This window comes from Syngnathus floridae, chromosome 5 (assembly GCF_059516105.1).
Source record: "Syngnathus floridae isolate MCC-2025c chromosome 5, RoL_Sflo_1.0, whole genome shotgun sequence".
Classification (NCBI taxonomy): domain Eukaryota; kingdom Metazoa; phylum Chordata; class Actinopteri; order Syngnathiformes; family Syngnathidae; genus Syngnathus; species Syngnathus floridae.
In genome coordinates this window covers 13,718,424-13,746,333 of record NC_142417.1, presented here as the reverse complement: position 1 = coordinate 13,746,333, position 27,910 = coordinate 13,718,424, and the positions used below count along the sequence as shown (strand labels likewise).

At 39.9% G+C, this 27,910-nt stretch overlaps 2 protein-coding genes across 4 annotated transcripts; both read right to left on the bottom strand.

Annotated features, from left to right (window-relative positions):
* Nucleotides 1–1,537: 1,537 nt before the first annotated feature.
* On the bottom strand, nt 1,538–6,088 carry LOC148398274 (cholesterol 25-hydroxylase-like). The gene is made up of 2 exons (XM_088376144.1): nt 5,460–6,088; nt 1,538–2,496 (listed from the first exon to the last, which is right to left on the bottom strand). Exons 1-2 carry the CDS (start codon nt 5,897–5,899, stop codon nt 2,142–2,144), a joined length of 795 nt encoding a protein of 264 aa, XP_088232270.1. The 5' UTR covers nt 5,900–6,088; the 3' UTR covers nt 1,538–2,141.
* Nucleotides 6,089–6,862: 774 nt separating this feature from the next.
* On the bottom strand, nt 6,863–23,402 carry LOC148398273 (erlin-2-like). 3 transcript variants are annotated; one of them, XM_088376141.1, is made up of 12 exons: nt 23,285–23,401; nt 22,487–22,594; nt 21,245–21,326; nt 20,304–20,350; nt 20,077–20,138; nt 19,869–19,994; nt 19,530–19,603; nt 16,755–16,813; nt 11,390–11,481; nt 11,213–11,302; nt 10,731–10,810; nt 6,863–10,388 (listed from the first exon to the last, which is right to left on the bottom strand). In XM_088376141.1, the coding sequence occupies exons 2-12, from the start codon at nt 22,591–22,593 to the stop codon at nt 10,215–10,217; spliced, it is 993 nt and encodes a 330-aa protein (XP_088232267.1). In that variant the 5' UTR covers nt 22,594; nt 23,285–23,401; the 3' UTR covers nt 6,863–10,214. The 3 variants fall into 3 exon arrangements, with proteins under 3 accessions (XP_088232267.1, XP_088232268.1, XP_088232269.1); XM_088376142.1 differs by lacking the exon at nt 23,285–23,401 and adding an exon at nt 23,086–23,263; XM_088376143.1 differs by having other exon boundaries at nt 10,243–10,388; nt 10,731–10,845; nt 23,285–23,402.
* Between the last annotated feature and the right edge of the window lie 4,508 nt (nt 23,403–27,910).

Here is a 27,910-nt window from a genome sequence, read left to right as displayed (position 1 = left end):
GCAAAACTTGCAAGTCGTGCTTGACCTCTCAATAAATGACAGTGCAGTAGGATCGAACTAAATATAGCAGCAGAACAGAGGGCAAGGACTTTTAACAAGGCAGTCTGAGCTATGTAAAGCACACTAATTGAATATTTACAAAATGGGAGCGAAATAGAATCTGGCCTTTGTCAGTCATGAGGCAACTCTCAGGAAATGTGATGAAATGGGAAGTGTTTTGTATTTACTCAAAGGATAACAAATCCTAGAGAGTGCTCTGTGCCTTTTCTCTTGCTTGTTTGACATAACTGCTGAAACAATTTCAGCCTGACTGCTTGCTTGTGCTGGATTTTAGCCTACGTGATCCAACGTGGTGTGTACCTTGCAGCGAGTAAACAAAGGGAGGAGTCCACAATGTACCCACGCTGCCCGACATCCCATAATGCTACACTGACATCAAGAAGTGGGCAGCAGGCAGGCTGTCGACGTGTATCTCGCTGCGAACATGTGGGGCCCAGCTACATGGCTCGCCCTGACTCTGACGTTGGGCCTGTAATGATCGTTTCCGTTTTGGGTCACGTTTTTATCAACCCATCTCCTGCTAACACCACCACCCAGCACTCTTCTCTTGCGTTCTCCTTCTTTCCCAAAGCAAACATTGACTTGCTGACTGAGGCCGTAGAGCTGTACGAAACGTACAGACATCTTTGAACAATTTGCATTGGGACATGCTGGGGAGCCTTACTGAGCAAGTCAGAAATGGAACACAGATGTTAACACTGTTGTGCAACTTCGGAAATTCTACTCATAAACTCATAGTTTTGGCATATAGCAATTGCTGCAAGAACATGTCCCATTAAACCCATTAAAAAAAATATATAAAAGTAAAACAAAAATATGCATATGTGAATCGTTACACTTGGCACGGTTCCATTAGCAAACTTCAGAACAATTATTCCTAACTAGTGTGCTGTGGTACTGGCACATTAGCGTGCCAAGAGAGGTCATCACGTATGCCGAGGGATTTTATCCAGTCTCATAATGATTACAAATGACATATATAAATCTAAATCAATAAAAAGTAAATCAATCACTGAGGATGTTTGCCAATGATGTATCGTCACAGGCAGAACAATTAAATATTCTTCCAATAGGTACATAACCTAGAGTATCTACTTTTTGGAAAATGTTTGTAAAATAGTACGGCATGATTTTTTCCCCGACGTGAAATATGTGCCCTTGTTTAATAAATGTTGGGGAAAACTGCATCATAAAATAGACAGTGTATTTGTGTTCAAAGTGTCTTTCTGTTGTAAAAGATAAACCAAAAAACAAGAAAGGAAAACAAAAAGAAGTGTGACACTCCCGGGGATTTCTCGTCCGTATGCTTTTGGTTTCTTAATCTGGTCCCTGCGGGTTCATCACAAGACGAACAGGAGACCGTAAGGGCACAAAGGTCTTAAACTGAGGCAGAAAAATAGAAATGTGAGCTTGAGTCTATGCTCTGCTCTCATGCTTTTACGGGCTTATCAAGTGCATCAGAAAGTGGAAACAGCTGTGGCGGGAAAAGGAACCATTTATTTTAAATAATTATAGTTTATATAATCAAATGTACACAGAATTCTGACATTAACATTCTACAATAATATATAATATAGTATACTTGCAATCAACATTTTACATTTTGGGCAATACTTGCAATACTTAGCAATTCACATAAATAAAACATACATAGTACTTTAACAATAAAAAAAATAATAATACATTTTATTTGACATCGCCTAAAGGTCACATTGAGTAAAATTAAACCAAATAGTAATAAAACAATCGAAGTGGGAGATAGTGTGAAATAAAATGAGATAAAAAATAAAATGAGAATGAATAAAAACATTTGCAATCAGGTGTTATAGGCAGATCTAAAAAGACCTGACTTAAAATGTAAAATAGAGTTGAGTCAGAGTTTCTTAAGTCAGGAGGTAGAGCATTGCATAACCTCCTGTAGTTCTTACAACATTCCGACTAGCTTTCAAGAGTTCACATTCCTCCTTGTAAAATCAACAGCAAAGATGTTAGACTAGATTTCACACTGCCCGTTTTGTTCTGACATTAACTTCATACTGCTATAACATTCATTAATTTATGAATGAAACTTGAATACAGTCTCAGTCCCCACTGTATGTACCAAAGAGGTGGTCCCAATGGGTGAAATAGGGTGCAAAGTTGACATTATGTCGACGATGGTGAGTGTGGTGGTGAGAGGCTCCGCCTAAAAAGGGCAGCAGTCTGTCCAGAGCCCAGGGCAGGTTGTAGCCACAGTGGTCCTCCACCGCTAGCCAGGTGTTGAGAATGTGGAAGACGATCTGACTCAAGGGGTGACAGTTCACCAGGCAGGTGCTGATCTGTGCTAGCAGCAGCAGGGAGAGCAACTCCAGGGGGCTGGCATCTTGAGCCTGCAGGGCGAACGGTATCTTGTGCTGGTGGTGCTGTTGGTGGATGTTGCGGTAGAGCCACAGGAACCTGAAAAGAAGCAAACAAGCAGAAATCATAAGACAAAATATGCTTCCAATGTGCTGACACATTTCTTCCATTGATGATGAAATAATCGTCACCATACAGTCTTCAAAGATTGGTACTATAAAAAAAAAAAGTTCAACTTTAAAGTTGAATACTAATACATCCATCCTAATTTTATACCTCTAATCCAGAGGTGGGGGACCAAGTCACATGACTTGACTTGAGTCAGACTCAATATTTAGGACTTGGGACTTGGTTAAAGCTTATGATGCCTAAACTTGACCCTGACAGACTTACCGGTAAACTTGAACATGACCCGAGAAGCCTGTCTGTTTATATTTCACAACTTGCATAGACACTGTGCCATGTTGTTTTGGTTTTGAAGGTAAACATTTTTTTGGATAGTGCGCACCGCCTTGGCAATGCACCAGTATGCGATGATGCCAAACAACAATGACATCAAACTTCATCTGCAACTACAAAATGAACAAAACCAGGCAAGCTTAGTTAGCTGCAGAGTTTAGCTTACTAATGATCAAACATTAGCTAAGCTTCATGTAGGCTTTGTGGTCTACATAAGACTGTAAAACTTGACTTATGCCTTGCTTAACCCACTCAACTTGCTCGAAATTTAGTGGAGCCTTGACTTCCTTTAGTTTCAAGGTTTAGGTATGAGTGTTATGACTTGCACATATATGTGACTTACAATTTAGAGTCTTCACTGCATGCTTTTGTAATGTCAGGAGAAGATGAGTAGGGCTACTTGACGGAAAAAAAGATTCAAGTAAGAGGGGAAAAATACAAACTCATACATAGGAAGGATGGAGCCAACACTCAAGGCAGACTCGCCAACCTAACTTGCCCAGCATGCTCCCACATGGTCATAACTGGTAAAATACAATGATACGTAACTTTTGGATAATGACAAGAGTTGAAAGAAAATAAAGGCCGCTCAAAAGTTTTTGGGGGGTGCTGAAACATTGTGACGGATTGCAAACATTTGAGTTTCTTCTGATTAGGAAGACAGAAGGGGATCAAGATTCTATATGCAACCCGTTAAGTGTAAACATAGTGTAGCTTCACATGCTCTTTCTGAGGGAACTGCAGTTTCTCATCTTTGTTTACTTTGTTCATTTGGTATGTTTCCTTGATGGATTGAGTGAGCTACTGCCATGAAACCACTGGGGGCTATTACAATAAAAATGTTGGACAAGAAGCTATTTGCGTTTCATCAATTCAGTATTTTTCTTTCCTACACAAAAATAGATATTGGCTACTGGCTCACAACCCCACATCTGTGCTGCTCTGTTGCTTTCTGTATCTCTTTTTAGGTTACGTAACAACATAAGGGAATAGAAAAGTCAAAACAATAAAGAAACAAATCAAGGGCAAGAACGCCGATTAATAAATGACAGGACACCATTGCACTATGGCTATGTGCAAGTGACTCAGGGGACTTTCCATTTTCATTCACCATGAGCACCATTTGACTTTCGATTAGGGAAGAGCAATTTGTGGCGGCTCACACCCACACTCAAAGTGGCCCACGAATAATTTTTGAGAATTAAAATGTTAACTGGAGTTGAGCAGTTAAAAGTTGTAATAACAGTGCTCAACACTAGAAGGCAGAGATCACTCAAAAGCCCCTCCGACGCCAAGACTCTACTTCTTCATCAGAGAAGAAAAGCGAACAGGGCCTGGCTAGAAGTCATTAGAGCAAGTAAATGCTATCTTTTAAATAAAATAGGAAGCAAATTGAATGTTCACCAAATCTAAACACTCAGCAGAGAAAATCATGAAGTCCACCAACACATTCTAGTGGACTATTGTGGTGACCTCGGCTGAAGAAAGCAGAATTTATCAACACCTTCACTGGATGTTGCATGCCAAATCACGACTTTTGTGGACATTTCACACTGGACCTCATGTAGCTTGGGTTCTGTTCTTCACCCGTCATCCAAATCTTTAGACCCTGATTCCCGAATTAAATGTTCACTTTAGTTACATCAGAGAAGAGGATCTCTGACCACTGGTAAACAGTCCAGTCCTTCTCTTTGGCCCAGTTGAGATGCTTCCTTTGTTGGTTCAGGCTCAGAAGTGGCTTAATCAAAGGAATCCGACAGTTGTAGCTCGGCTCCTGGATGCGTTTCAATGTGGTGGTTTTTCAAGTTGAGACTTCCGTCTCATTCCACTTGCTCTGGGTCTCTGCCAGATTCTTGTATCGTCGAGGCTTGAGAAACCGCACCTAATGCTAAGCCACGATTTGTTTTCCTCCTGCCACTTTGTGCCCTCCAACTATACTTTCAATTGATATGTTTGAGGACAGCACAGCCACAGGCTGATTACATCAATGCCATGCTGCTTCGAGGCCGTGATTATAGCAAAGAGAATTCCCAACGAAGTACTATAGAGTGACGTTGTTTTGAAAATACCATATTTTGATTGATTTAGTTTATCCTAATTTCTTTGTTTCTGCAAAAACGGAGATGTTTCTATTTTGTGTTTTGGTGGGTTTCATGAACCAGAAGCCCAAATCTTTAAACTAATCATAATTATGGAAGTTTAATATTTTGAATGGAAATATGGAAACCAAATTTTCCATGTTATTCCATATTCAAAAGGGTCTATATAAACTGCAAAAGTCACATGACCAAACCATGAAAACAGTTTCCTGAGCCATGCGCAACTGTGATGTCATTTTCACATTCCGCAAATGAAATATTAATCATAATGCTATAAGGGGCGCATATAACAGATTTTATTGTGAAGAAATTTTAGACAAAGAAATATTATTGTGAAGAAAGTTTATACTTGGCTTCCGCTTTAAAGTGAAGTTAAATGTGTCAACATTTTTACTTGGTTATTTTCAGCATTTTATGTACGACAGAGTTTCAGGTATATAATAATAATAATAATAATAATAATAATAATAATAATAATAATGAGAATGATTTAATTTTGCTCACCTGTGCATACAGAGGTGCCAAAAGAAAAAAAGCGTGTCAAAAAGCAAGAAACAGGCAAAGACGTCCACAAAAAGCTGCCAGCTGGTTGGAGATCGCTCGAGTAGTTGAGGGGGGCTCCTCGATATCTGGAGGAGCGCGCTTGCGGGTAGCACAACGATCAGGTATTGGACCGCGATCTTCCACAGACACTTCAACCATGCGCGCAGTTGCGGCGGAGGCTCGTCCGCTGAGATTCTCCACGCCCGGAGACGCTGACTGACCCCGGCCAGGTGGTCCAGCACCAGGAAAGGTGCGCAAAACGTGACGTGGGTTAGGAAAGCGCAGAAGGCGGGCAGGTAAGGGGAGAGTAGGACCCCCTCGTGTTCACTCCTCAAGTAGTCCCACAGCCTTTGGAGCATTTGCCCACATGGGTCTCCACGCTGCGTAAAAGGTGCACTCATCACGAGGTAGCGATGTGTATCTACATCTTCTTCAGTGTAATTCTAATAAGTACTCTGAGTGACTTACACGTCGAAGTGAATGCAAATATTTTGTCGCAATCGTCACCCTTCAACCACACCTTGAGGAAAGGCCCGGGATGCGTTTTCCTTTAAAAAGTACATCGTGTTTCTATTTCCCAACATCACTTTCCACAGGCGGGAGAGTGATGTTGCGCCCCCATATTTTCCAGCCCACGCAGTTAGAGGAGGGGCAGAACATCGCCACACACGGCTCTGGAATCTTGAAAAAAGTCGGGAGAAAAAAGATTTATATACTCACTTGAAAGCACTCCTTGCAAGTTAGATTTAGTAGGGATTTCTTTATGAAGCTAATACCATACAGCGTTTATGCAGTGATAGTCTTATAAAATCTAAAAAAATAAAAAAAACATCTTACGATTAGACTATAAACTCCGGCCCTCAACAAGGGGCATTTAAGAGCACGAGCGGAGAATATAAGAAAGAATTTACTTTATGCGCACTTTACGTGCTCTCACATTCAAAAACAGCGAGCATCCTACTAGCATGTTCTGTTCTTGAATATCACGTTTGTGGTCAATGATAATGAATGTGAATCATCATGTCATTTTTTTCATTGAAATATTTTTGCACTTACCTACACGTTTGGGCTTCTCTATGTAGTAGTCATTTCTTGTGCTCAAGGCCATGTGCCCTCATCCCATGAGTTGGCAACGTTGCAGCAAAAAAAAAAAAGAAAAAAAGAAGAAAAAACTTTTCTTTGGATTTAATATCACTATTTGTAAATAGCAATAATATACGTATATCATAATTTAGATATCCTAGCATTTTGGCACACAATCATTTTAAGGTGGTCCATCACACAGCTGTACAGAGAGTAGACCTTGCCAGGATAATAGTTGATGTAATTCACTTGGGACAATACAGAAGTTTGACTTGGACCACTTAAATAAATCCAGTGTTTTATTGTCATAGTCTTTTTTTTTTCTTCAACTTAAATCATTGTACAAAATACAGCCTTTCATAACAGTGTCAATTTTGTTAGTCATTAAATCCAAACTGCATACCACATTAAGACCATTTGGATCACCACCAGAGAGAAGAAGCAATAACATACAGTACAATGAATTAGGACAACAGATATTAAATGGCAGTTGTAATAGATTACATTACAGTTGTTCTTAATTGCTTGTGTGTGCTTACTATAACGTCAGATATGCTCAACAAATCAAATTATTTCCAGCTTTTGGATATAGGAGTACCTTTTATCATGTGTCATAACAAAGGTGAGTTTATAACTTGACCCATAAGTTACAGTAAGGTCCAGGAGTGTTTGGACAATGACATTTTACAATTTTGAGTTTGAGGAAAAAAAACAACTACAATTACGTTAGGACAAAAAAACAAAACAAAACAAAACAATAAACATGAGTGGAGTGTAAACTTCAGTAAGCGTTAACAAGTTTTCACCTAATGCAAGTCTACTTTTACGTGATCATGTGGAATGATGTTGGTGGAAATTTGAATTATGATGGTAGAAAATGTGGAATAAATTTAAAGATATGAAATGATACTGAAAGATGATGAAAAGGGGCTGATACTCAGATTTTTTTTTTCCAGAAAGATACAACTTGAAACATTCTAAAGCAGTGCCTAATCATAAAAATCTTTCCCAAGGTTAATTGAAAGAGCTGAATATTTTGAATTACAAATGGGAATATTGGTAATTTGTTATGTTGAATGCATCATTGGGAATGAACGGGAGCAATTTTGGATGGAAAAGAAAAGTGTTAACAGCAGAAAAACTGATTTTTTTGGGATGTAAAGTTCTGGATATTGTTGAAATTGGAATGGTGAGACTAGATTGAGACAGCAGTCACCCAATTAATTATGGGCATTTTATGTAGAGTACATTTATTTTTGGGGGCTTAATAATTATTGGACAAGTCATTCGCAAGAAGTTAATTGGCCAAGTGCCGCCCATTCAAATAGAACAGGTAAGTCTGCAGGTGACATCTGTAAGAACAGCATACATATGAGGAACAAGCTAAAACTTCAAATGTATCTAAATGAACATGTAAGTGTTAGATTACAAATCATAATTAAAAATTAGAGTTCTTGTCAGCATCTAGGGTACAGAGGTAGATCATCGAGGTAGATCATTGGTTAATGTTTTCTACCAACGAGTATACAGTACACAACTTTAATAGAAGTCTGGAGTAGTTTGGAAAAGGAAAGCAAAGCATAAAAAAACTACATTATAATCAAATGAATGTAAATAGTAATACACCGCTTGTACAACAAGAGGGAAGCCAATTTGACTTTGCAAGAAAACATCCCAAAAGCCTCTAATTTTCTGCCATCAGATTTTTGGGGGACACATGTAACTAAGAAAACACAGTCAGCCAAACCTCACAATGCATGAAAAAATTTACTCAAAGCATATTGGGAAAAAAATATTGACGTGCAATAATGTACAATGACCAAATATAATTCTGACTGATCTCATCCCAGTACACCATGATTTTCACTTATATAACATGGACGTGAAGGCAGAAGTGCATCCCGAAATAATTACAAATAAATAAATAAATGGATAAAAGTGAAGGTCGCTGTAGTGAAGGACTGGTAAAGCATCACCAAAGAGCGCCTGAGTTTCTCAGGTTTGTGATGTCCTCCAAGTAGTCAGGATGCAAATGTAGATTTTAATAATAAAAAAAGATTCCTATTTATTTGTCATTTTGCTCAAATACTTTAGGCAAGACAACATTTGGTGAGTATATGGTACAAAATTGAGTCAGTGAAAACAGTGTTAATCTCAATAAAATGATGAATAATTCCAAAATGTTAAATGTCAGACTTCAACAATTTAAAGAAATTTCTTCAAAATGAAAGTCGACTCTTAAATTCTATTATGGTCGATTGTGGTGGAGTATTAAGAAGAAATCTAGAAAACTCTGTCATTTTCCAAATACTTCTGAACAAAACTGTATTAAGTTTTTCTTTTTTGGACAGAAAGTGAAACAGAAATAATTCCAAACATTTAAATATTTGTTGAACTGCGACACACATGCACTCATGTTGGACTTTCACCCAAATAAAAATTTGCAATGTATACGTAAAACTACTCACAATAAAACATGTGCTCACATAGTCCATTCCAAGTTTAAGCCTTACAATTCAAAGTCTCGCTTGTTCATCAAAATGTTTTGTTTGGACTGGAACATAAACGACTTCAGTCTGCCAGTGCAAGAACAATCATGTCTGCATTTAATAATGCATCAATAAGAAGGGCTCCAGCAAGAATCCCGAGTGGCCTGTATCGCTTTGGTCAAAGAAATCAAATGTGTCCCAACGCCTGGTCCATGCTTTTTCTGTGAAGCCAGTTCATGTAAAGTTCAAGATTATTCCTACAAAGCAAATAAACTGATGTTTTAGGGATTCAAAGATGCCATGCATTGCTTCTCATCCACTTCATGACAGACGAGAGATGATCAGTATATCCTACGAGCGTCTAAATGTGATTGAGGTCATCTGCTTGACACGTGAAAGCAGTATAATTTTTCAGTACTGAAAGTGGTGCAAAGATTTGATCATTTAACATGGTGCTAGCATTATTTAAAAAAAAAAAAGATGGCGGGCACTTGAAAGTTTGGATTTCCAATATTTTTAGCAGTTGTGGGCACATTAGTCCGTTCTGTATCGGTAGTGAGGATGCAGCCTGAAAGTCGTGTTAAAAAGTAAATCGACACTAGCGCGGTGACTGGTACAGTAAAAACAATATGGGCCAATGTCTTTGTCAAAACTATTTGAGTGAGTATCAACTTATGCTGCATTTGTGCGTAATATCGGTAAAAACATTATCAGTGTCGATTGGCTGTCTTGGGCGGACTCAGACGCCCGAAAATAATGACTGGATTGCAATTATTCCATAACCCATCACCTAATTTGTCAACGTTATTAAGAAATGGCCAAGAATGAGTAACATTTGTTGCGATGAAGTGGAAGATATTTCAGCTGTCATTTGCTTGTTGCCCGTGTTCCTTGCTTGCAAAATAAACTCTAGATGCCGTGTAACATTTTCCAACCCTGAAAGTGTACTAGTCTGAGGTTTTACATACCTAGTCAAACAGCGACATCTTTTTAAAGCAGTGATTCTGAGATACTTGAGAAAATAAGGAGCCTGGTCAGCAGAGTGTCTGGGCTGGAGGGTGAAAAAGTTTAAGTCATTGCCCTCCAGCATCTAGTCCACCACCCTGGGTCGTCCTCTCGCTCCCAATAAGAGACACATTCCCTGCTAATCCACGTCCAAGATCTGCTCTGCCACAAGATCCATGGCTGCAGAGGACTTGAGTGCGCTGCCAGCAGAGTCCATGAACATCAGGGGTATGTCTTTCCCAAAGTAGATTTTGCTATTGGCGGCAATGGCCTTGTACTTCATCAGCTGTAAGTATTCAGGTGTTAACTTCAACTGGAAGACAGAAAACACAATGTCAATCTGTGAACGTGGAGTTTGTCTTGGCCCATGGCGTGGTTCACATAGATTTGTACTGTTACACATGTACTCTGGTGTCTTCAGTAACACTGAATTCAACATCAATGAAAAGCAACAGGCATCACACACTGTGAGTATAAGTGAGTAAAGGTTTATTCCTCTCTTCTATTTGAATAATATTTTGTCTTATTCTAGCAACAACCAGAGCAGGTGTTGGTATGCTTATTTAAGAGCTAACTCTATGGAAATTCCCTCATTTCACGAGGAGACCTGCTGACCTGAAGTTACGTTATCATGCAGCTTTTCTTTCTCTCTCACCTTGTTGGCCTCTGCTGCTTTCAGTGAAGTGTAGAATTCGGCATCTGCTCTGGCCTTCTGCCGTGCCAGGAAGGCCTCATCTGTAAACCACAGCAAAAGTATGTCGAAAGGGAGCCTAAAACCACAACAGTGGCATCGAGAAAAAAGGCTTTAGTGACTGATAATATTTCTCGTCATCAGAAGCATTTTTCTTTCTTTATTCAGGCGGAGATCTGTTTCACGATCACATGACTTAACACGACAGAGAAAGAATGTCGAGCTGTTGAAAGGCCCAACTTGTACGATTAACACTGCATGTACTGTAGCAATGGCTCACCCACATAAACTAGTCAGCACATTAGTCATTATTCGAGCATGGCTGTGCACATCCTGCTGCAACTTGCCAAATACCTTCTGCTGTACAAAAAAAATTTAGAATGTAGAATGTAGTAGATTCTACTACAAATAATTTAACATCAGACTCTAAGACCAAGGACACAAACCTTCAATTTCTGAGATCTTTTTGTCAGTTTCCTTCTCCATGACTCTTTGTCCAAACTTGATTTCGGCCACTTGGGCCAGTTTCTCGGCCTCTGAAAGACAAACCATCAAAATTCAGTCTTGTTTCCTCGACTCCTCCGGTCGTCACATTATTTGTGTTTAATATAACTGTCTGTTACCAATCACAGCTTTGATCCTTTCTGTCTCTGCCTCTTTCTCCACCACCTTCTGCGTCTGCTGGGAGATCAGCAGCTTTGTCTTCTCGCTCTCCCTATGGGAAACGTACAACCTTGAATACCAGAGGCGACAAATGCCTCCAATACAAGTGCCATTGGTACTTTGTGTCTGTTAAGACTGTCAGGCACCCGCATCACACACATGAATTACGGAAATTTCAAATCCGCATGATGAATAGTGAGCTTCAATAGGTCAGAGCATAACATTTCAAAGTGTTTGAGCCAGAAACATTACCAAGAAGGCCCGTTTGTACTTTTCTGTGACTCTCCAGTCTTCATTCAAATCTACTGATGACATTCGAAGTTCAGTGGCCATTTCCCTTGGCTTTGTAATGTCAAAATGTGAACAGTATCATGAAGAGGGTTATTTAAACACAAATTCTAAAATGCCTTGGTCGATTTGGAAATATAAAGGCCTGCTGTGACTTGTTAGAGAACAGCAATTTATGCAAAAAGTACCAAAATATTGAGCAGCTGGACAAACACATTCAAAAGTTTAGAAGTTTATTTGAAGGCCAAATGTCAATAACGTCTTGCCAGTAGTAGATGTCAATGACTATTATGGCGACTATTCACTTTTGATTTACCGTATTTTCCACACTATAAGGCACACCTAAAAACCTAAAATTTTCTCAAAAGCCGACAGTGCGCCTTATAGTCCGGTTCGCCTTATATATGGACCAAATTCTTATATTTAAACTGGCCTGAAACATTGTGTTATGAAATCACTCATAAGTGGCCTGCTGAAGACTATTAATCAGGAATCAAAAAGACTATGGATCATTATTTTGTGATTATAAAGTAATTTGTTGCAATAAGTAATAAAGTTGAAATAAAAAGATAAAATGGAGAATGATTTGATTTGGATTAAAAATCTGACATGATGCATTAATGGTGCGCCCTATAGTCCGGTGCGCCTTATATAAGGCCAACGTTTTAAAATGGGCTATTCATTGAAGGTGCGCCTTATAGTCCGGTGCGCCTTATAGTCCGGAAAATACGGTACAGTGGTTGTTGGTTTCAACAATGAGGCAAGATGCCATGGAACACAGCGCATTTTAAGTAGGCATATAACCGCTGTCCCAGTTTGAAACCTAATTGGGCAATGATAATTCTTGACCAATTGAGTCCAGAAAACATACAACATAATGAAGAATGTGCATTTGTTTACTCATGACTACAACACAAATGACTTATGAAGTCGTGGTTTAAAGCTACCGTATTTGCCGGTGTATAAGTCGACTCGGTGTATAAGTCGACCCCCTGAAATTCGACGGAAATTTACGATTTTATGATATATCCTTTGTATAAGTCGAGCTCAATTGTTGCATTATATTAAACTTCAAAATTCAATCAGAAATATGCGAAATTTATTGACGAAATGTGTTCAAATTCCCGGAGGCCGTGCGCATGCGCAGTGGCCGGAAATAGCTCCAGCCGAGCGGATCGGCTGTTTATAAGCACAGCGGAGGAGATCGCGGAGCCTCATTCGACTTCCAGCGGCCGGCGAGCTCGCGCACGCCGCCCGGCACCACTGGGAGGCCGGAAATAGCTCCAAGCCGAGGGGATCGGCACTTTATAAGCACCGCGGAGGAGATCGCGGAGCCTCATTCACTTCCAGCGGCCAGCGCACTCGCACACGCCGCCTGGCACCACCGGGAGGCCCTGCGCACGCGCCAAGTGGCCGGAAATAGCTCCCGCCGAGCGGATCGGCTGTTTATAAGCACTGCGGAGGAGATCGCGGAGCCTCATTCGACTTCCAGCGGCCGGCGAGCTCGCGCACGCCGCCCGGCACATCCGGGAGGCCGTGCGCACGCGCCAAGTGGCCGAAAATAGCTCCCGCCGAGCGGATCGGCTGTTTATAAGCACTGCGGAGGAGATCGCGGAGCCTCATTCGACTTCCAGTGGCCGGCGAGCTCGCGCACGCCGCCCGGCACATCCGGGAGGCCGTGCGCACGCGCCAAGTGGCCGAAAATAGCTCCCGCCGAGCGGATCGGCACTTTATAAGCACCGCAGATGAAATCGCGGAGCCTCATTCGACTTCCAGCGGGCCGCGCACTCGCGCACGCCGCCCGGTTCAAATTTTCTAAGTGCCAACGGCTCCTGCGCCATAAAGAGTCCGCCTCGGCTGGTTCTCCATGTCGGCCAGAACAAGTGAAAATTCGGCCTCTTCCCCTGGAAGTCTGGCCAAGTTTGGCGAATATTTTCTAAGTGCCAACGACATTCATTTAGACATGGCGATTGAATATTTACGTACCGGTAGTTATTGTCGTTGCTTGACGCGCGATGACTCGCACATTCGCTCAATACCCAGTACTTCCCCCTAGCAGTCATCGTCGCTGTCTAGCTTTCGATGTCCGTTATTGAGGTGAGAATATTTGAAATTGTTGCTGAGGATGCGTGTTAATGCGACGAACGCTTTATAATGATTCAGTTTCTCGCTGTTTGATGAGCCTGACAGACGCACACCCACGCACAATGAGATGCATGAGAAACGGCCTTGGTTACCATCACATTTGAAGCGATGAATACGAAGTTAAATTTTATGACTCGGTGTATAAGTCGAGGTCGATTTTTTTCGGTCGATTTTGGATCGAAAAAGGTCGACCAAAACACCGGCAAATACGGTAAGTCTTAAAATTCTGGACAAACACTATTTGGTCTGAGGAAGTGGTGTCAAACACATTTTGGCGCGGGCGACATCATAGTCATAGTTTCCCTCGGAGGGCCATTATGATTGTCAATGTCTTCTATATATAGTATAGGCTACAAAACAAACAACTAGTTTTGAAATCAGACTAGTAAAAACTGTTCAAATACTTTAAAAAGACAAATCGTAATAAAAATGGCAAGCAATGTTTATTCTTTTTATTCTTAAGTGAAGATAGTTTCTAATTTTAGTAATGACACAAAGTTGATGAAAGATTTGTCTTCGAGGGCCACATAAAATTATGTGGTGGGCCGTATCGGGCCCCAGGGCTTTGACTTTGACACCTATGATCTAACACATAATTGCATTCCTGGTTTACTCCTGGTTTTTCGCTGGCTTTCTGTGCTTACTTGCAGTTGGTGGGGATTTTATTATGGCTTGTTTTACAGGTATGATGAAAGGCACACTTTGCAGCCATAGCAATAAATGTTCACTACCTTCAAGGAAAGAGTTGGTTTTTAGATATTTTATTTGCTTGGGTATGGTGCTTGATTATCAAACTTTTAAACTCGGTATTCATATAAAAGTGAGCCCGCGTTGACATCTGGATTGCAGAGTGACAGCCAGACAGCAACATTTCAAACACTTTGCTGCATAATGCGCTGTGAACAAGGAAATGAATTACACTATAAAGTTTCAATATCGAGTCATAATGTCAGGTAGAATTCCCACACCGACACCTCCCCCCACCCACACACACACACAAAAATAACATCTGACTTGAGTTTCCAAACACCACTTTGTTCAAGTTGGTATCCATTGACTGATTATCCAGACCGCGTCATCCTCATTATACCTTAAACGGCTATTTAATATGCATTTAAAAAATGTATACTTTGTAACACTGTCGTTGAGAAAGGGGCACTTTGCTATCATTAAGCTCCCATACACTGTTTCAAAGATGTTCACGTGTTTGTTTGTTGCTTTATAATGTTGAATTTATTATCAGTGTATTCTTTATAGCTACTTTTGTTGTATTCATTCTGTTTGTAAAATTAGGTTCTCTAGTAAAAGGGTTAAAAAACTGTGCTAAAAAAATCACCGTATCCTTGCTGATGTCAATGTTTGTGTAACAATTAAGTGTTTTTATCACGTCACTTTCTTTTGCTAAAATAAACTAATTCATTTGACCAGTTACTGTCGCCGCATCATTTAATTTGGAATTTAATGTTGGTGGAATTGTTATGTCCTTGATATTTAAGCTATTTATGTTCCACAATTCTATTGAGACATATTAGATTGCATTGAATCGAAAACATTCTAAATTGGATTCTTGTAAATCTAAATTGAATTGATTCAGGAAATTAGTATTGCTCAATAGCAAGCTCTATTTGCAGCATTAAAGAGGACATCAACAACAAAGCTGTGTTTGTCCGCTCATGCTGTGCATATCTGCTAGCATCAAAAGGTTGATGGGAATGAAGCATGTCATGCTCTAGCCGTTATCTAATAAGAAACCAGTTGGAAATGATTACAAGTTTTGACCTGCTAATTTTCCAATGCACTTGCCAGCTTTTGCCATGCAGGTGAAAAGGCCAAGACATAATTATAGGGCTTAGACAATTTCCTTCAGTCAAATGATATCATGTTTCTGCTCGGCTCTGGGTGCCTAGCTGATGGAAAAATCCAACATTGATGTGGGAGGTAAGATCTGATTTGCAAGCTATGATAAAAGCTCACCTGCAAGTTGATGCAAGCACTGTCGGATATCTGTTGAAACCCACTACGACTTCATTTTGCAAACGGATTTCAAAAGCATTACATACATGATGAAACACAGGGAAGAAAGTCATTGTCAATCGGAAAAAAATATAGTCACGGAATAAATTACCGTATTTGCCACACCACAAGGCACACTTAAAAGTCTTTCATTTCCTCCTAAACCGAAGGTGCAGCTTTTAATAAGGTGCGTCTTTTATGTGAACCGAATTCCAAAATCTGTGAAAGCTGCCGCCACATGCAGGGCTGTGGTATATGTAGACCTAATATGTAGACGCGATGAACCATTCAAAGGACATTATGTTGTACGTAAAATACGTACCAATCAGAGAACTGTATGTAATACGTAAAGTAGGTACCTCCGCCGCAATTTATAAATAAAGTCTATCGTTTCGTGCAAAGCAAACGGCATGAAGGTCCTCTAAAATGGCATTGACAAAGAGACATGCTTACGAAGCACAAGTCAAGATTTCTCGAAAGCCGGGATCATTGCTGAAGAGCAACGTTTGACGAGAGGGAACTTGGCATGTTTAATGGCGAACTTGCCCAACTGTTTAATTTGGATACAGAAAATGAGGATTTTGGTGGATTTGCGTATAAATATTGATGAACAATAATGTGAGTACAGTACAGTACATGGTTAAATAGCAGAATAAAGTACAACCAAACTTTTGTTTGTTTGTTGTTTTACAGTTGCTCCAACAGAACACTTGTTGGTCATTCCTGAAGGCAAACTAAGATGCTCAAAAATTGACATGAACAAAGTGTTACTGTTAGGTTAGAGTACAAGACTTGGCAGTGTGACTTAAAAGAACATGTGCGAAACGCGGGGACTCAGGAAACATTCCATGTTAACACAAAGAAGAAAAGAAAACTTACATGAGCTCGTAGTTTCTGCGAATGCTCTCAGGGATGTTGGGCTTTGTGACCCGCACGGCCTGTGGAGGACAGATACACAACAAGACAGGAAAGACTTGTTAGTTCTTTCAGCAAAACGTTGCCCAAGAAGTGTTTACCACAAGAATAAACCGAGGCAGATGTGGAAGAGCTCAGATGTAAAAGCTCAACATCCTCAATGTGACAAGATTACTGCCTTTCCAGAAAGATTAGCAAGTGTTATTTCAACTGGTTTTGATTATTTATAGGAAACTTCAGTAATAAAACACAAGCGGAATTGTAACACTCGGGAATGAAATGTGTGTTTATCTAAGGACTTTAGGGGGGTTCTTTACTGAAGTCCCCCTTTCCTTCAAAAAGAACGCAGCTGATGACTGATCCTATGGGGACTGTGAGGGTCTTTGCAGAGGTTGTGAACGCTAACAATAAATGCCTTCTGGTCTTTTAGTGACACCATATACATTGTGTGTACTGAGCTGACATGAAACTCGTGAGGGGTTCAAATGATGGTCAAACATTTTCACAAAGGATTGTGGTCTAACTATACATCACATTAAAAGATTTGCACTAGCCACCTTAGTCCCACCTGAATATTATTCCTAACATACCAAAACATTCAGGTCAATCGTATGAATATTAATTTTTTTGGTATGTTTTTCTTTTATTATAGCAAGTGCCCCAGTCCATTGAGAAAGGGCCATAAAAGCAGCCCGGCTGTAACCTCAACACTCTCACAACTTTTAGGATGGAGTACTCCTTGAAAGAGTTGTATTTAATCCAGTGGTACAAGTGGAAATATAAGTACTCTCAGGTCCTGTTGTAAAACACAATATGTATACAGCCAGTGGGTTCTAAACTATCCAGTGATCGAAAACTTGAAATCCGAAAACTTATTTTGAGTGTGTGCGTGTAAGCAAAGGCAGGCTGATGACTCTTGGCTCACTCATGTCGCCTAAGAGCCTTCTAATTGAATATTTGATTTGTAACTTTTTCTATCTTTGTGTTTTTTTTTTTTTTTTTATAAAACGCGGATCAGAAGTAAACAATGATGTAAGATTAGAAGTTGTACCAGTCAAGAAAAAAAATGCAGATACAATGCGTGTTGTTACGACAGTAAAAATTCCTTGAACGCAACTTTAAATTGAATTTGAAGAGACAACCAGAAAATCAATTGGTAACCAAATAAAACAAGGTCATACTGTATATAATAATAATAATAGCAACAAAGTCTCTTTTGACACAAACTTTTCCCCTTTAAACAGGCCTTGGCCATGACTACTTTGTTGGCTTGAAGGCAAATTTTATCAAGGTATTTACTTTCCTAGCCTGCCATCCCATGATTTGTGGATGAAGTAAGTATTTCAGGTTGGAAAAACTTTGATTTTTGCGGAAAGGCTCTATTAATAACTTTATGGATCCTTGGCAGGCTTTTTTGCCACTGGTTGATATTATCACTCGATAGTACTGAGGCAGAGGTGAAGTAGGTTGTACTGAATTTTCTTTTCCCCATCTCTTCTGTGAATGAGTACTCCTGGATGAGTGGTTGTTATTGTTTCTGTGTGCAGCAGCTGATTTGCTGCAATGTCTGGGCCTGAGTTCAGGGATGGGGGTTTAAGGGGAATAAACATAATTGTGCTGAAACCAATTTGCTAACGTTTTCTGCTTTGACATTTGTTTGGTTAAAAACCAATAAAGAAAGGGGGAATAAAAGCAATAAAAAATAATGAAAAAAAGAAATACCGGCTGCCTCTGCTTTGTGCGTGTGCTGCTGTGCGTGCATGGAGTACACATTTACAATGAGTAAACACAATCGTCATAGATTATGTGCCTTTGAGTATTTTTATATTACCTGTCTGTATGTGAACCCATTTTCTTTTTTGAAGGAATATTACTCCCAAAGTTTTAGCATGTGAATGGGATATTACATTCACTTCAGCATTTGCACTAGCAATGTACATAAAACGAAGCATGTTTTGTATTCAAATTAACATTGTGTGTAATCGTTCGGGTTGTGTTTTTAGTTTTATAATAATCTCACACTGGGATGTCGTTAATAAAGTTAAGTGAGGGAGGGCAGAATCACATACTCACTTGCTGTACAAGTAAGATAGTACATTCAGGGTGTTTTCATGTCGTAAACTAGCAAACATACAATCTTTCTTTTCCTTTAATGATTTTTTTAGGATTGTGAGAAGCCAAACTCAATAGGATCAAATTTCAATAAATTGCCCATCTCTAATGTCGTAATACTTGTGTTAATAATCCCACACAGGTTTCACGTCATTACTGCAATGTTCAGTGATGGATGAATTCAACGTGACCGTTCAAAGAAAATGATAACATCATATTCACACGCAGTTTTGTGAGTAGATCAGGTTGTCGTGTTACAACAAAAAGCCAATGATGAAGTAGACAGGCACAAAATGATGTTATCACAATGTGTTGTGCCAGATCCAGTTTTCTAGCATTGCACAACGTGTTATATAATGGTCTCATTCAAAATAATAAGGGTCTTGCAAACAAAACAAACATAACAGCGGAGAGACAGTTACAATTTCCCTTCCACCAAAATTACGAGTATCAGATTAAGGAAAACTGAAAACCTTGAAAAATCCATGACTGAAATTGAAAAGCCCCAGTAAGGCAAGATTAGTGGCAGATTGTTATAATACATAAATTAATTAATTGATACAACCAAAAAGTTAAGCGACGTCCATTTGGGTCATCATGATTTTATGGTGACCATTTTCACTGTACCTGTATGATGAGACCAGGTGCCATGCTTGTTAGATCTTCTTGCAATGTTAGTTTCAGGTTTTCGTCGATTTGGTCTGAAGAGGAGATTGTGGGTGGGCAGATAAGAACACGACTTCACAGACAAACTATAACCACACAATAACAAAAATGTAGACCAAAGCGGGACCAAAGTGTGCAATTGTTTGCCCATTGGAGCTTTTTTTCAGGTTGATATCAGAGAGTGTCTGTCGATGTGTATTGATTTATTGTTTTCGATAAGGCAAGTTTTGGCGAAGCTTGTTCTACTGACTTGTTCTACTTGAGCATAAGTTATTTGAGTCTGTCAAATGTTGTACCTACCAAACAGACCGATGTAGACCTCCTGCAGAGAGTGAACACTGCAGAACTGGTTCAGTTCGTGGTGAACCTTGTTGAATATTAAGGCTTTGTCGTAATCTGCAGTGAAATTCTTCACTATGTCAAACACTGAAAAGGGAGAGACAAACATGACATCAAACACAGAACATGCTGACTTCCTGAAGGATTAAATAGTTGTTTTATTGCTTACCTGCTGAGGGAATAAGGTAGTTCACAACCTCTATTCGATCAAAGTAGATCATCACTCCACCACTGAAAGAGTTTTTATTACTTTTATTGAGTGAAACATTCCTCTGAAAATGACAGCAGTGCATTTTCTTTACTTATATTCATTAAGTATCATGCATATATTGTGTCGTACAACATTAGTGAAACACATCAAGATACCACTTAAAACAATCAAAACAGAAAGCCTACCTAGTGCCACAGGGAACATTTTTCACCTCATCTGTCTGCAGTGTCGTCTACAGGACAAGAACAAAGCTTTATCAGGACAAATCACCCAACGCAATTATCAGACATCAGTTTCATGTGATACAAAAATGGGATGATTTACATTTACAATTTTAGTCATGACATTGCTTCAAATATTTGAAATGTTGTCTGTCCGTCCATGCATCCGTCCGTCCATCCCACCAATCCAGCCCGCTCGCCCGTCCGCTTTTTTTTTTTTAGGATTATTAAATACCAAACAAACAGGGAGATAAATCACTATTATTATCAATACAAAATACTTTTAATATCAGGAAATCAGGAGGAATACTTTAACTTCATTCTGCGAGGTATTCTGTGGGATGTTAAAAGCTAATTATGGCATTAAGTAAAAAAAAAAAAGCATGTTTTGAGCACACAAGAACAGTGCTCATCTGCCAAACCAACGACATTGAACCAACAAAATGCGAGCACGCATGCACTTGCTGAACGATAGTGTGGCTGAATGATGTTAAAAAAAAAAAAATCAGGAAGGGTATGGAATTTAGAAGTAAGGAAGTTCCTCATCCGTCATACTAATTTTAGTATTATCTGGCTATTAGCCGGAGCCTCAGCATCACAATGTCATCCAAGTCAGGTAAGTCCTTTGGTAATAATGAGCCTGTTAACTAGTTAAAGTAGACTCAGGAAGGTTGTTTAACTGTAATGCATGCAATGTAAGTCACATTTTTTGGAGAAACACTCTACAAAAACCACGGCCAAAAACAGTGGAGTTCAAATTCACAGCCAAAATGCACCCTTCCGTGAACGTGTCATTACGAGTCAGAGCCCGAATGTTAATGTAAAGTCGCCCCTTACAGTATAATTTACCGGACCAATTTTTTTTTTTACCTGGTACAATACAAACACGCATTCACTTGAATCACCTGTACAGACTTGTAGGAGGTGATGAATGGAAGCATAAGATGGAAACCGGGTCCACTTGTGATGGTCAAGAGAGCTCCTCCCCTGTTTTGGAAAAAAATTTAGGAATACTAGTGAGGGATTATAAAACAAAGACGTCTTTCTCAATTGTAATGAATTAGGACACCGGAACCACTAAAATCCAGTGCCCTAAAGGCTGAACAACTGTGAAGCAAATTTAAAAAGGTGAAGATAAAATGAAGGGCGAATTGAATGGCCCAGTGATCGACGCCAAACTTGAAAGGAGGTATGAGCTATAAATGCAAGCGACTGAACTACACGATCGATCACTTTTGTTCAAAATCATTTTCAATATATATTCAATATATATTCAATATAATATTCGAACGTTCCGATAACACAATGATAACGACATTGCCCAGTTCTAACGCATACATTTCTTTTAACTGCCACTTCTGAGTTTTATTGTTGTCTTTTTGTTGTGTTGGTGTTCAGGGCTTCTGGCAACTGTCCTGCTTTACTTCGAGTGCTGAGATGTCAGAGTTTACAAACGCACCACCCTGAGCGAGTGGTGGGTGAATGTTGCTTGTGTGCTCTTACAGGTCGATGCCAACCACAGCATACAAAAACGAATTTTATTTTTAATAATCTTGAGTTTGTTGACCATCCATAACCAGCATCCATAATTCATAGTTGCGTACCACAACAGGACATCGCGTGTAGCTTTCCATCAGACGCACACGGAAGCCTGTGTATGCTAACTACAACTTGCATCCAGACACCCTTTTTAGAGATAAAATCAAGCATCAGCTACAACGTGCTTCTTTTTAATGTTCATTTATCACCACCGCGCTTCCATGAAAGGGAGGTTTGGATCGTATTAAGTATTTTATTGAAATGCGCCCGGACTTTCTCTTTTGCTAGTGTTTCCATCACGGATGACCCTAGCACGACTGAGCATGTGCGTCATACAGGCAACGAGAGAAGGGACGAAGTATTTTAAGAGAAAATACAGCAGTAAATAAATATACGCATAAATAAACGACTCATCGACTCGTCAAATTAATTGTCGATTTTGAAGACTAAACTTGGCTGCACGTCAGTGAACTACTTACGAAATTTCTACTAAGATGAATTCCCAAGGCCTTGCTCATTATGTTTACAATGTCTTTGGCTAACGGATTTGAAGCAGATGGCTGTTGTACAGCTAAGCAGGCTAACTGCCAAATGCACATCACACTCACCTGTAGTATACTCCAGTGTGACCTTCATCGATCTTGTGAATAGAAGCTAAAAGCGCTGCTCCAGTAAGAGCCACAATAATTGAGACGATGGCACTCAATTGTGCCATTCTAGATAGCAAAGAGAATAATGAATGGTTAGTTCAACCGTAGTGTTCCAAATAAAATGATGACATGATCCAAAACTCTCCTCGCATAATATAACTTTTTGACCTGCATTCACCCAGCAACACATGTAGCATTACTATATACCAACACAACCGTAAAGTAGCAAACACTGGCTTTATGCTCACTGTTTATCTGCGCTCAGCTAAAGCTTATCCTGACATTATCTAGGACTCGATAACCTTGTCACACTCAAAGAGGATTGAACCTCAAGCGTGAAAATCCCTGCTGGTAAAAAATGTGTTTGAAAACAACCTGTGCAACTATGGGGAACCCCTCTAATATATACCCACATTAAAAGTTTAGATAAACCTGCATCAAATAAAGTTTTAGCTTGCACCGTTCAGCAGAATGCGGATAATAATTTTAGACAGGAAACAGAACCTTGATGGCACGCTTTTAAGTTGGTGGACATTCAATGCGCATCTACGAGTTACCTGCGCTCACTGCCCTGTCTTTTGCGTCACCAAATCATCAGACTTGTGGCCAAATGGACATTGAGCTGTGCTAACGCTACACGGTAGCAAAACAATACCACACATTCTTTAAAACGAGTTGCCAGAGATCGGAGCTGCTACACTATTTATGACGGCATGCATTACTCAAGATAAAATGTCGGTTCGGTGAAGTTCTTACCTTCTGTGTGGTCCAAATTGATGCTAAAAACCGGAAGAGCTGTCAAACACCTGCTAAGTTCTTCCTCACATTATTCAAACGGGTTAAAAGGAGCGCTACTGACCTCTAGCGGATGAAGCACTCCGCACGCGATAGATAGATAGATAGATAGATAGATAGATAGATAGATAGATAGATAGATAGATAGATAGATAGATAGATAGATAGATGGATGGATGGATGGATGGATGGATGGATGGATGGATGGATGGATGGATGGATGGATGGATGGATGGATGGATAGATAGATAGATAGATAGATAGATAGATAGATAGATAGATAGATAGATGGATGGATGGATGGATGGATGGATGGATGGATGGATGGATGGATGGATGGATGGATAGATAGATAGATAGATAGATAGATAGATAGATAGATAGATAGATAGATAGATAGATAGATAGATAGATAGATAGATAGATAGATAGATAGATAGATAGATAAATAGATTGCCCGAAAGAACCTGATCAAAACACCTCAGGTCTAAAAACTGAAGTTGTTTATAATCGTACTAAATGCTTTACCCATTACAAACAGCAGACGGCGACAAAGACCAATCAATATTTTGCCATGTCGCTGCAGCCACAGGAGTCTCAACAATGTCGATTTACGACAGTGTTTTTCCCATGTTTTATTCACAAACTTTCACTTCAATAGTGATGCTCTAACACCTGAAGTAGACCATCAACAAAGGGGGGAGGGGTCTGGTTTACTGTAAGGCTTTGTTTTATGTAGACAAATAAAAATAAAGTCATATTTATTTATGTATTTATCACCTGCAATCCCAAGGCTTTCGACTTAAAATGGCAGTGGCACCTTATTTTTAGACATTGGCCTCTTGAGAAATTCACATAGCAGCAGCGCTAACCCCAAGGTGTGCCCATGGCAGCTCTGTGCTTTGCATTTTAAACAGGTTGGAGAGATTGGGGGAGAGAAAGGGAACAACAGAGCAAGGGAAAAGAAGTTTGTCAGAGTTCATTAAGTATCAAGGGAACATCGCTGGAACTGGCAGCGTAAGCCGCGCCGGGGCCCTCGCGCCATTAATCACGACTGACATGAAACTAGGGGCTGAGGGAGGATGGTGAGAGGGAGGGTGGCTCTGCCAGAGACTGCTAGTGATTATAGCAAAGGGTCCCATGCAGTCCAGACCAGGGTTGTCGTGCTGAGTACTGGAAAGTACAGGAAATCATTGCCAAGATGATGCTCCCAACAATCAGTCGAGAGGTCAAAGAGTAGAGAATCTTAGTCTGTCACAAATGTGTTCATCTCTTCCTTTGTTTAACTCATGATCTCACCCCCATTTATTTTTTTGTGCTGAGCCTCTGACTAATAGCCCACAGAAGAGAGAGAAAATATGGCAATTACACAGTGCCGCTCATCTATCTAAGTCTGCCTGACAAGTTTCTCCTTAGACCCCGAAAGCATTGTTGTAGCTCCGCACGCTGCATGCCGCCACCCTAGAAGAAGAAATAAATGGAGGAGAGAAAGAGAGTGTAGAGAATACTGGTGAGTGGAGAAGATGGAGGCCTCTGTTAAGTGCTGTGCTTGAAAGCCAGTCTGGCCTCATTAGCTGTCAGTTGTAACAATACTGAGCTGGCAGCGAAGACTGCTCCCAGTCTCGGTGCCATAAATCACAGGCTGACAGGGCCCTGACAGGGCTGGGAACTTACACACATGCAGGACTTGCTTGGCTCTGGCTCTCTGCTGCTCTCTTTTCTTCCTGCTTTTTCCACCGCACTCTTGCTATTTATCCTCCCACTCCCTTCTCTTTCTTTGTTGGTATCGCTCCCCACATTTGCTTTGAATGTCTTTCCTTCTTAATCTCACTCAGATCATCACGGCTTGATAGTAGAAAACTCGGGATGATGCTTTGATGAACACATTTAAGATTCTTTTTGTCCCATATACTGTATATAAACAGGCTGTATGGTAGTGGACATGTCTGCTTGATAGTAAACATACTGTGATGGATCGTCAGATAATAGAACTTGAGGGCTCTGCTTGTGTCAAGTTTGTTTACCCTGCTGTGTAAATACCAAATTATTATAAGTCAATGAACAGAAAAACACGGTTTATTATACAGTGGCACGTTGACTTACATGTTTTCCAAATCAAGCCTGTAGCTCAATTTACTTGTATGCCAAATCATTCACACTTTGAAAACCCTCACCAGAATCGTAGGTGTGCTGGAGTATATCATAACGGTCTTTTGTGTGATAGTCACCCTGAACCAGTTAATTGCAGGTATATGAAATTAAATTTCCCCATTGAATAGAATGGACTCTGTGTGTGGCAAGTCATGACATTTTATGAGGTTTATTCCAAGCTACCAGGACACCGTTTGGAGGTAAAATAACCTTAAAATTAGGTTAACGTGGGTTTTCCCTGCTGTTCATGCGAGGCAGTTTGCGATAGAGACGTGATATCGGTCACGAAGTTTCCATATCCTCATTCTGCAGTTAATTGCCTGTCATGATATTTTATTATTGGTTGTCTTTCATTTTTTCATAAACTCAAATTTGGTGCAGATTTGTTGCATCTGCACCATAGAATGTGACAACACCATGGACCCGCTGGTCTGAATCATTTAAGAAATGATTGCATGAGCCAAGGCGAGCCAGGCTTACTGCTGTTCTTAACCACAGCAACCAGCTTATTTTCATACTTTTGGTCCCACACACACTTATGTAGACCATCTCCTTGTTGGTTGAGCCAAATGTCCTCAATAAATTTGCCTCTTGAAGACAATTCCAAAACACGTGAGTAGTCAAACATGGAAATGTTAATGCAGAAGCAATAAAGTGCACTTTTCGAGTGATCGGTTTAAGCCTTATTGCATTCGTGTTCATCCAAACAGCTGCTAAACTATTGCAAAACAAGTGTCGTCCTGACTTTGAGGTGGAGCAAAAAAAGCAAGATTTTTTTAAAAATAATTGAAATGCAAAGTGTCTGTGTGGTTTTTAGTAGGGACTGTATGATTTTATTTGCATGTGGAGGGAGTCATGGTCCGTTTGCTTGCCTGAGTAGGAGCTGCTAAAGCTGTCTGCCGCCATCCATTATGGTGACGTTTGTGACACAACTGGACTGGCGAGGAAGGAAGCTGAAGACTGCGGGCCATCAATCATCACATTTTGACACACACACGCACGCACACACACACACACACACACACACACACACACACACACACACACACACACACACACACACACACACACACACACACACGGTTGGCTACATACACACAGGTGTGCATATATACGATGTAAACACTAAGAATGAGTTCACAGATGGTTAACATGCCCTTAAACTTGGCTTTTAGAAAGCATGTGTGGGAACGCCCCTGCCCTCCAGTGCAGCATGTTAGTGGCTAGCACCGATTGGACCCATCTGGATCTCACACTCGGGGTCAGCTGAGGTACAACGAATGATGAATTCAATTGACAAAAGTGATTTGAATCGAAGCCTGTAATCATTTAACCGAGATGCAAAACCCACAACATCTCCACTCTGTATCCAAAGCACACATGACACAACATGACATCATTTACTGTATTAGAATTTCTTCTCATGTCAAATGTTTATTGGAACATTTCTGAACTCAAGTTGTTCTTCATTGCCTTCTTAAGTTCCACAGCACGTTCCACAATGAAACAATCATTGTTTGCATCCAAATGTGACACAGGTTCCAGATTGTAATGTTTGTCAAATGTAATCTATGGCTACGACTCCTACTACTTGAAAATATGATAATCCAGTGTGTTGAAGAGCAAATAGGACAACGGCATCCACATGGATCAAGCCAATAAAGCAAAATCTTTTCAAATCAATTTAAAATCAAGAGTTCCTTTAAGTAACCTAACTCATCCTGCCTGTGGATATGATTAAAACCATTTGTGCATACATGAAGTATTACTCTTTGGTGTTTAATTACAGTCACTCACATTCCCAGTTGACCTGGCATGCACACTAGAACACTATATAAGTATGATTGTTTCCAGATTTGTGCACAGGAGGATTTCTCCACCATGTTAGCATGTAAAAGTATTTTGAAAACGGTCCACACTCCAGTGTCAGTCTCACGACGTCATCACTTGAAGCCACTTACTTGCTGTATTTTGTGTCCATGCCATTTAAACACTATCTATAGTGAGCATTTCTCAGTAACTCAGAAAACGTAATTATACCAAATTACTGTGAACATCTAATCCAACCATGAATGTCATCACAATGAAAATCAATAAATATCACTTGCATATAGTATGTTTGCCATTTCTTTTGTTCACCAAAATGAACATTTCAGACATACCAATGAGCATATTATTTAAATAAATGTTTCTAAGTACTTGACCAAATCCAAATTTAGAGTTATGGCTTCTTGACTGTAGTATCTTCCTGTCTTTTAACATTCCAGGCAGCACTGAGGTCTACTGGCAAAGGTGCAGTGTAATTACAAAAAGTAAGAAGACATGAAGCAAAAAAAAAAAAAAGGTCCCCAACTTACTCTCACTGACTCCAGGGATATTTATTGATCCCAATGCTCAAAGAGAAAATACATGCTTTAAGTAATGTATGCTGATTTT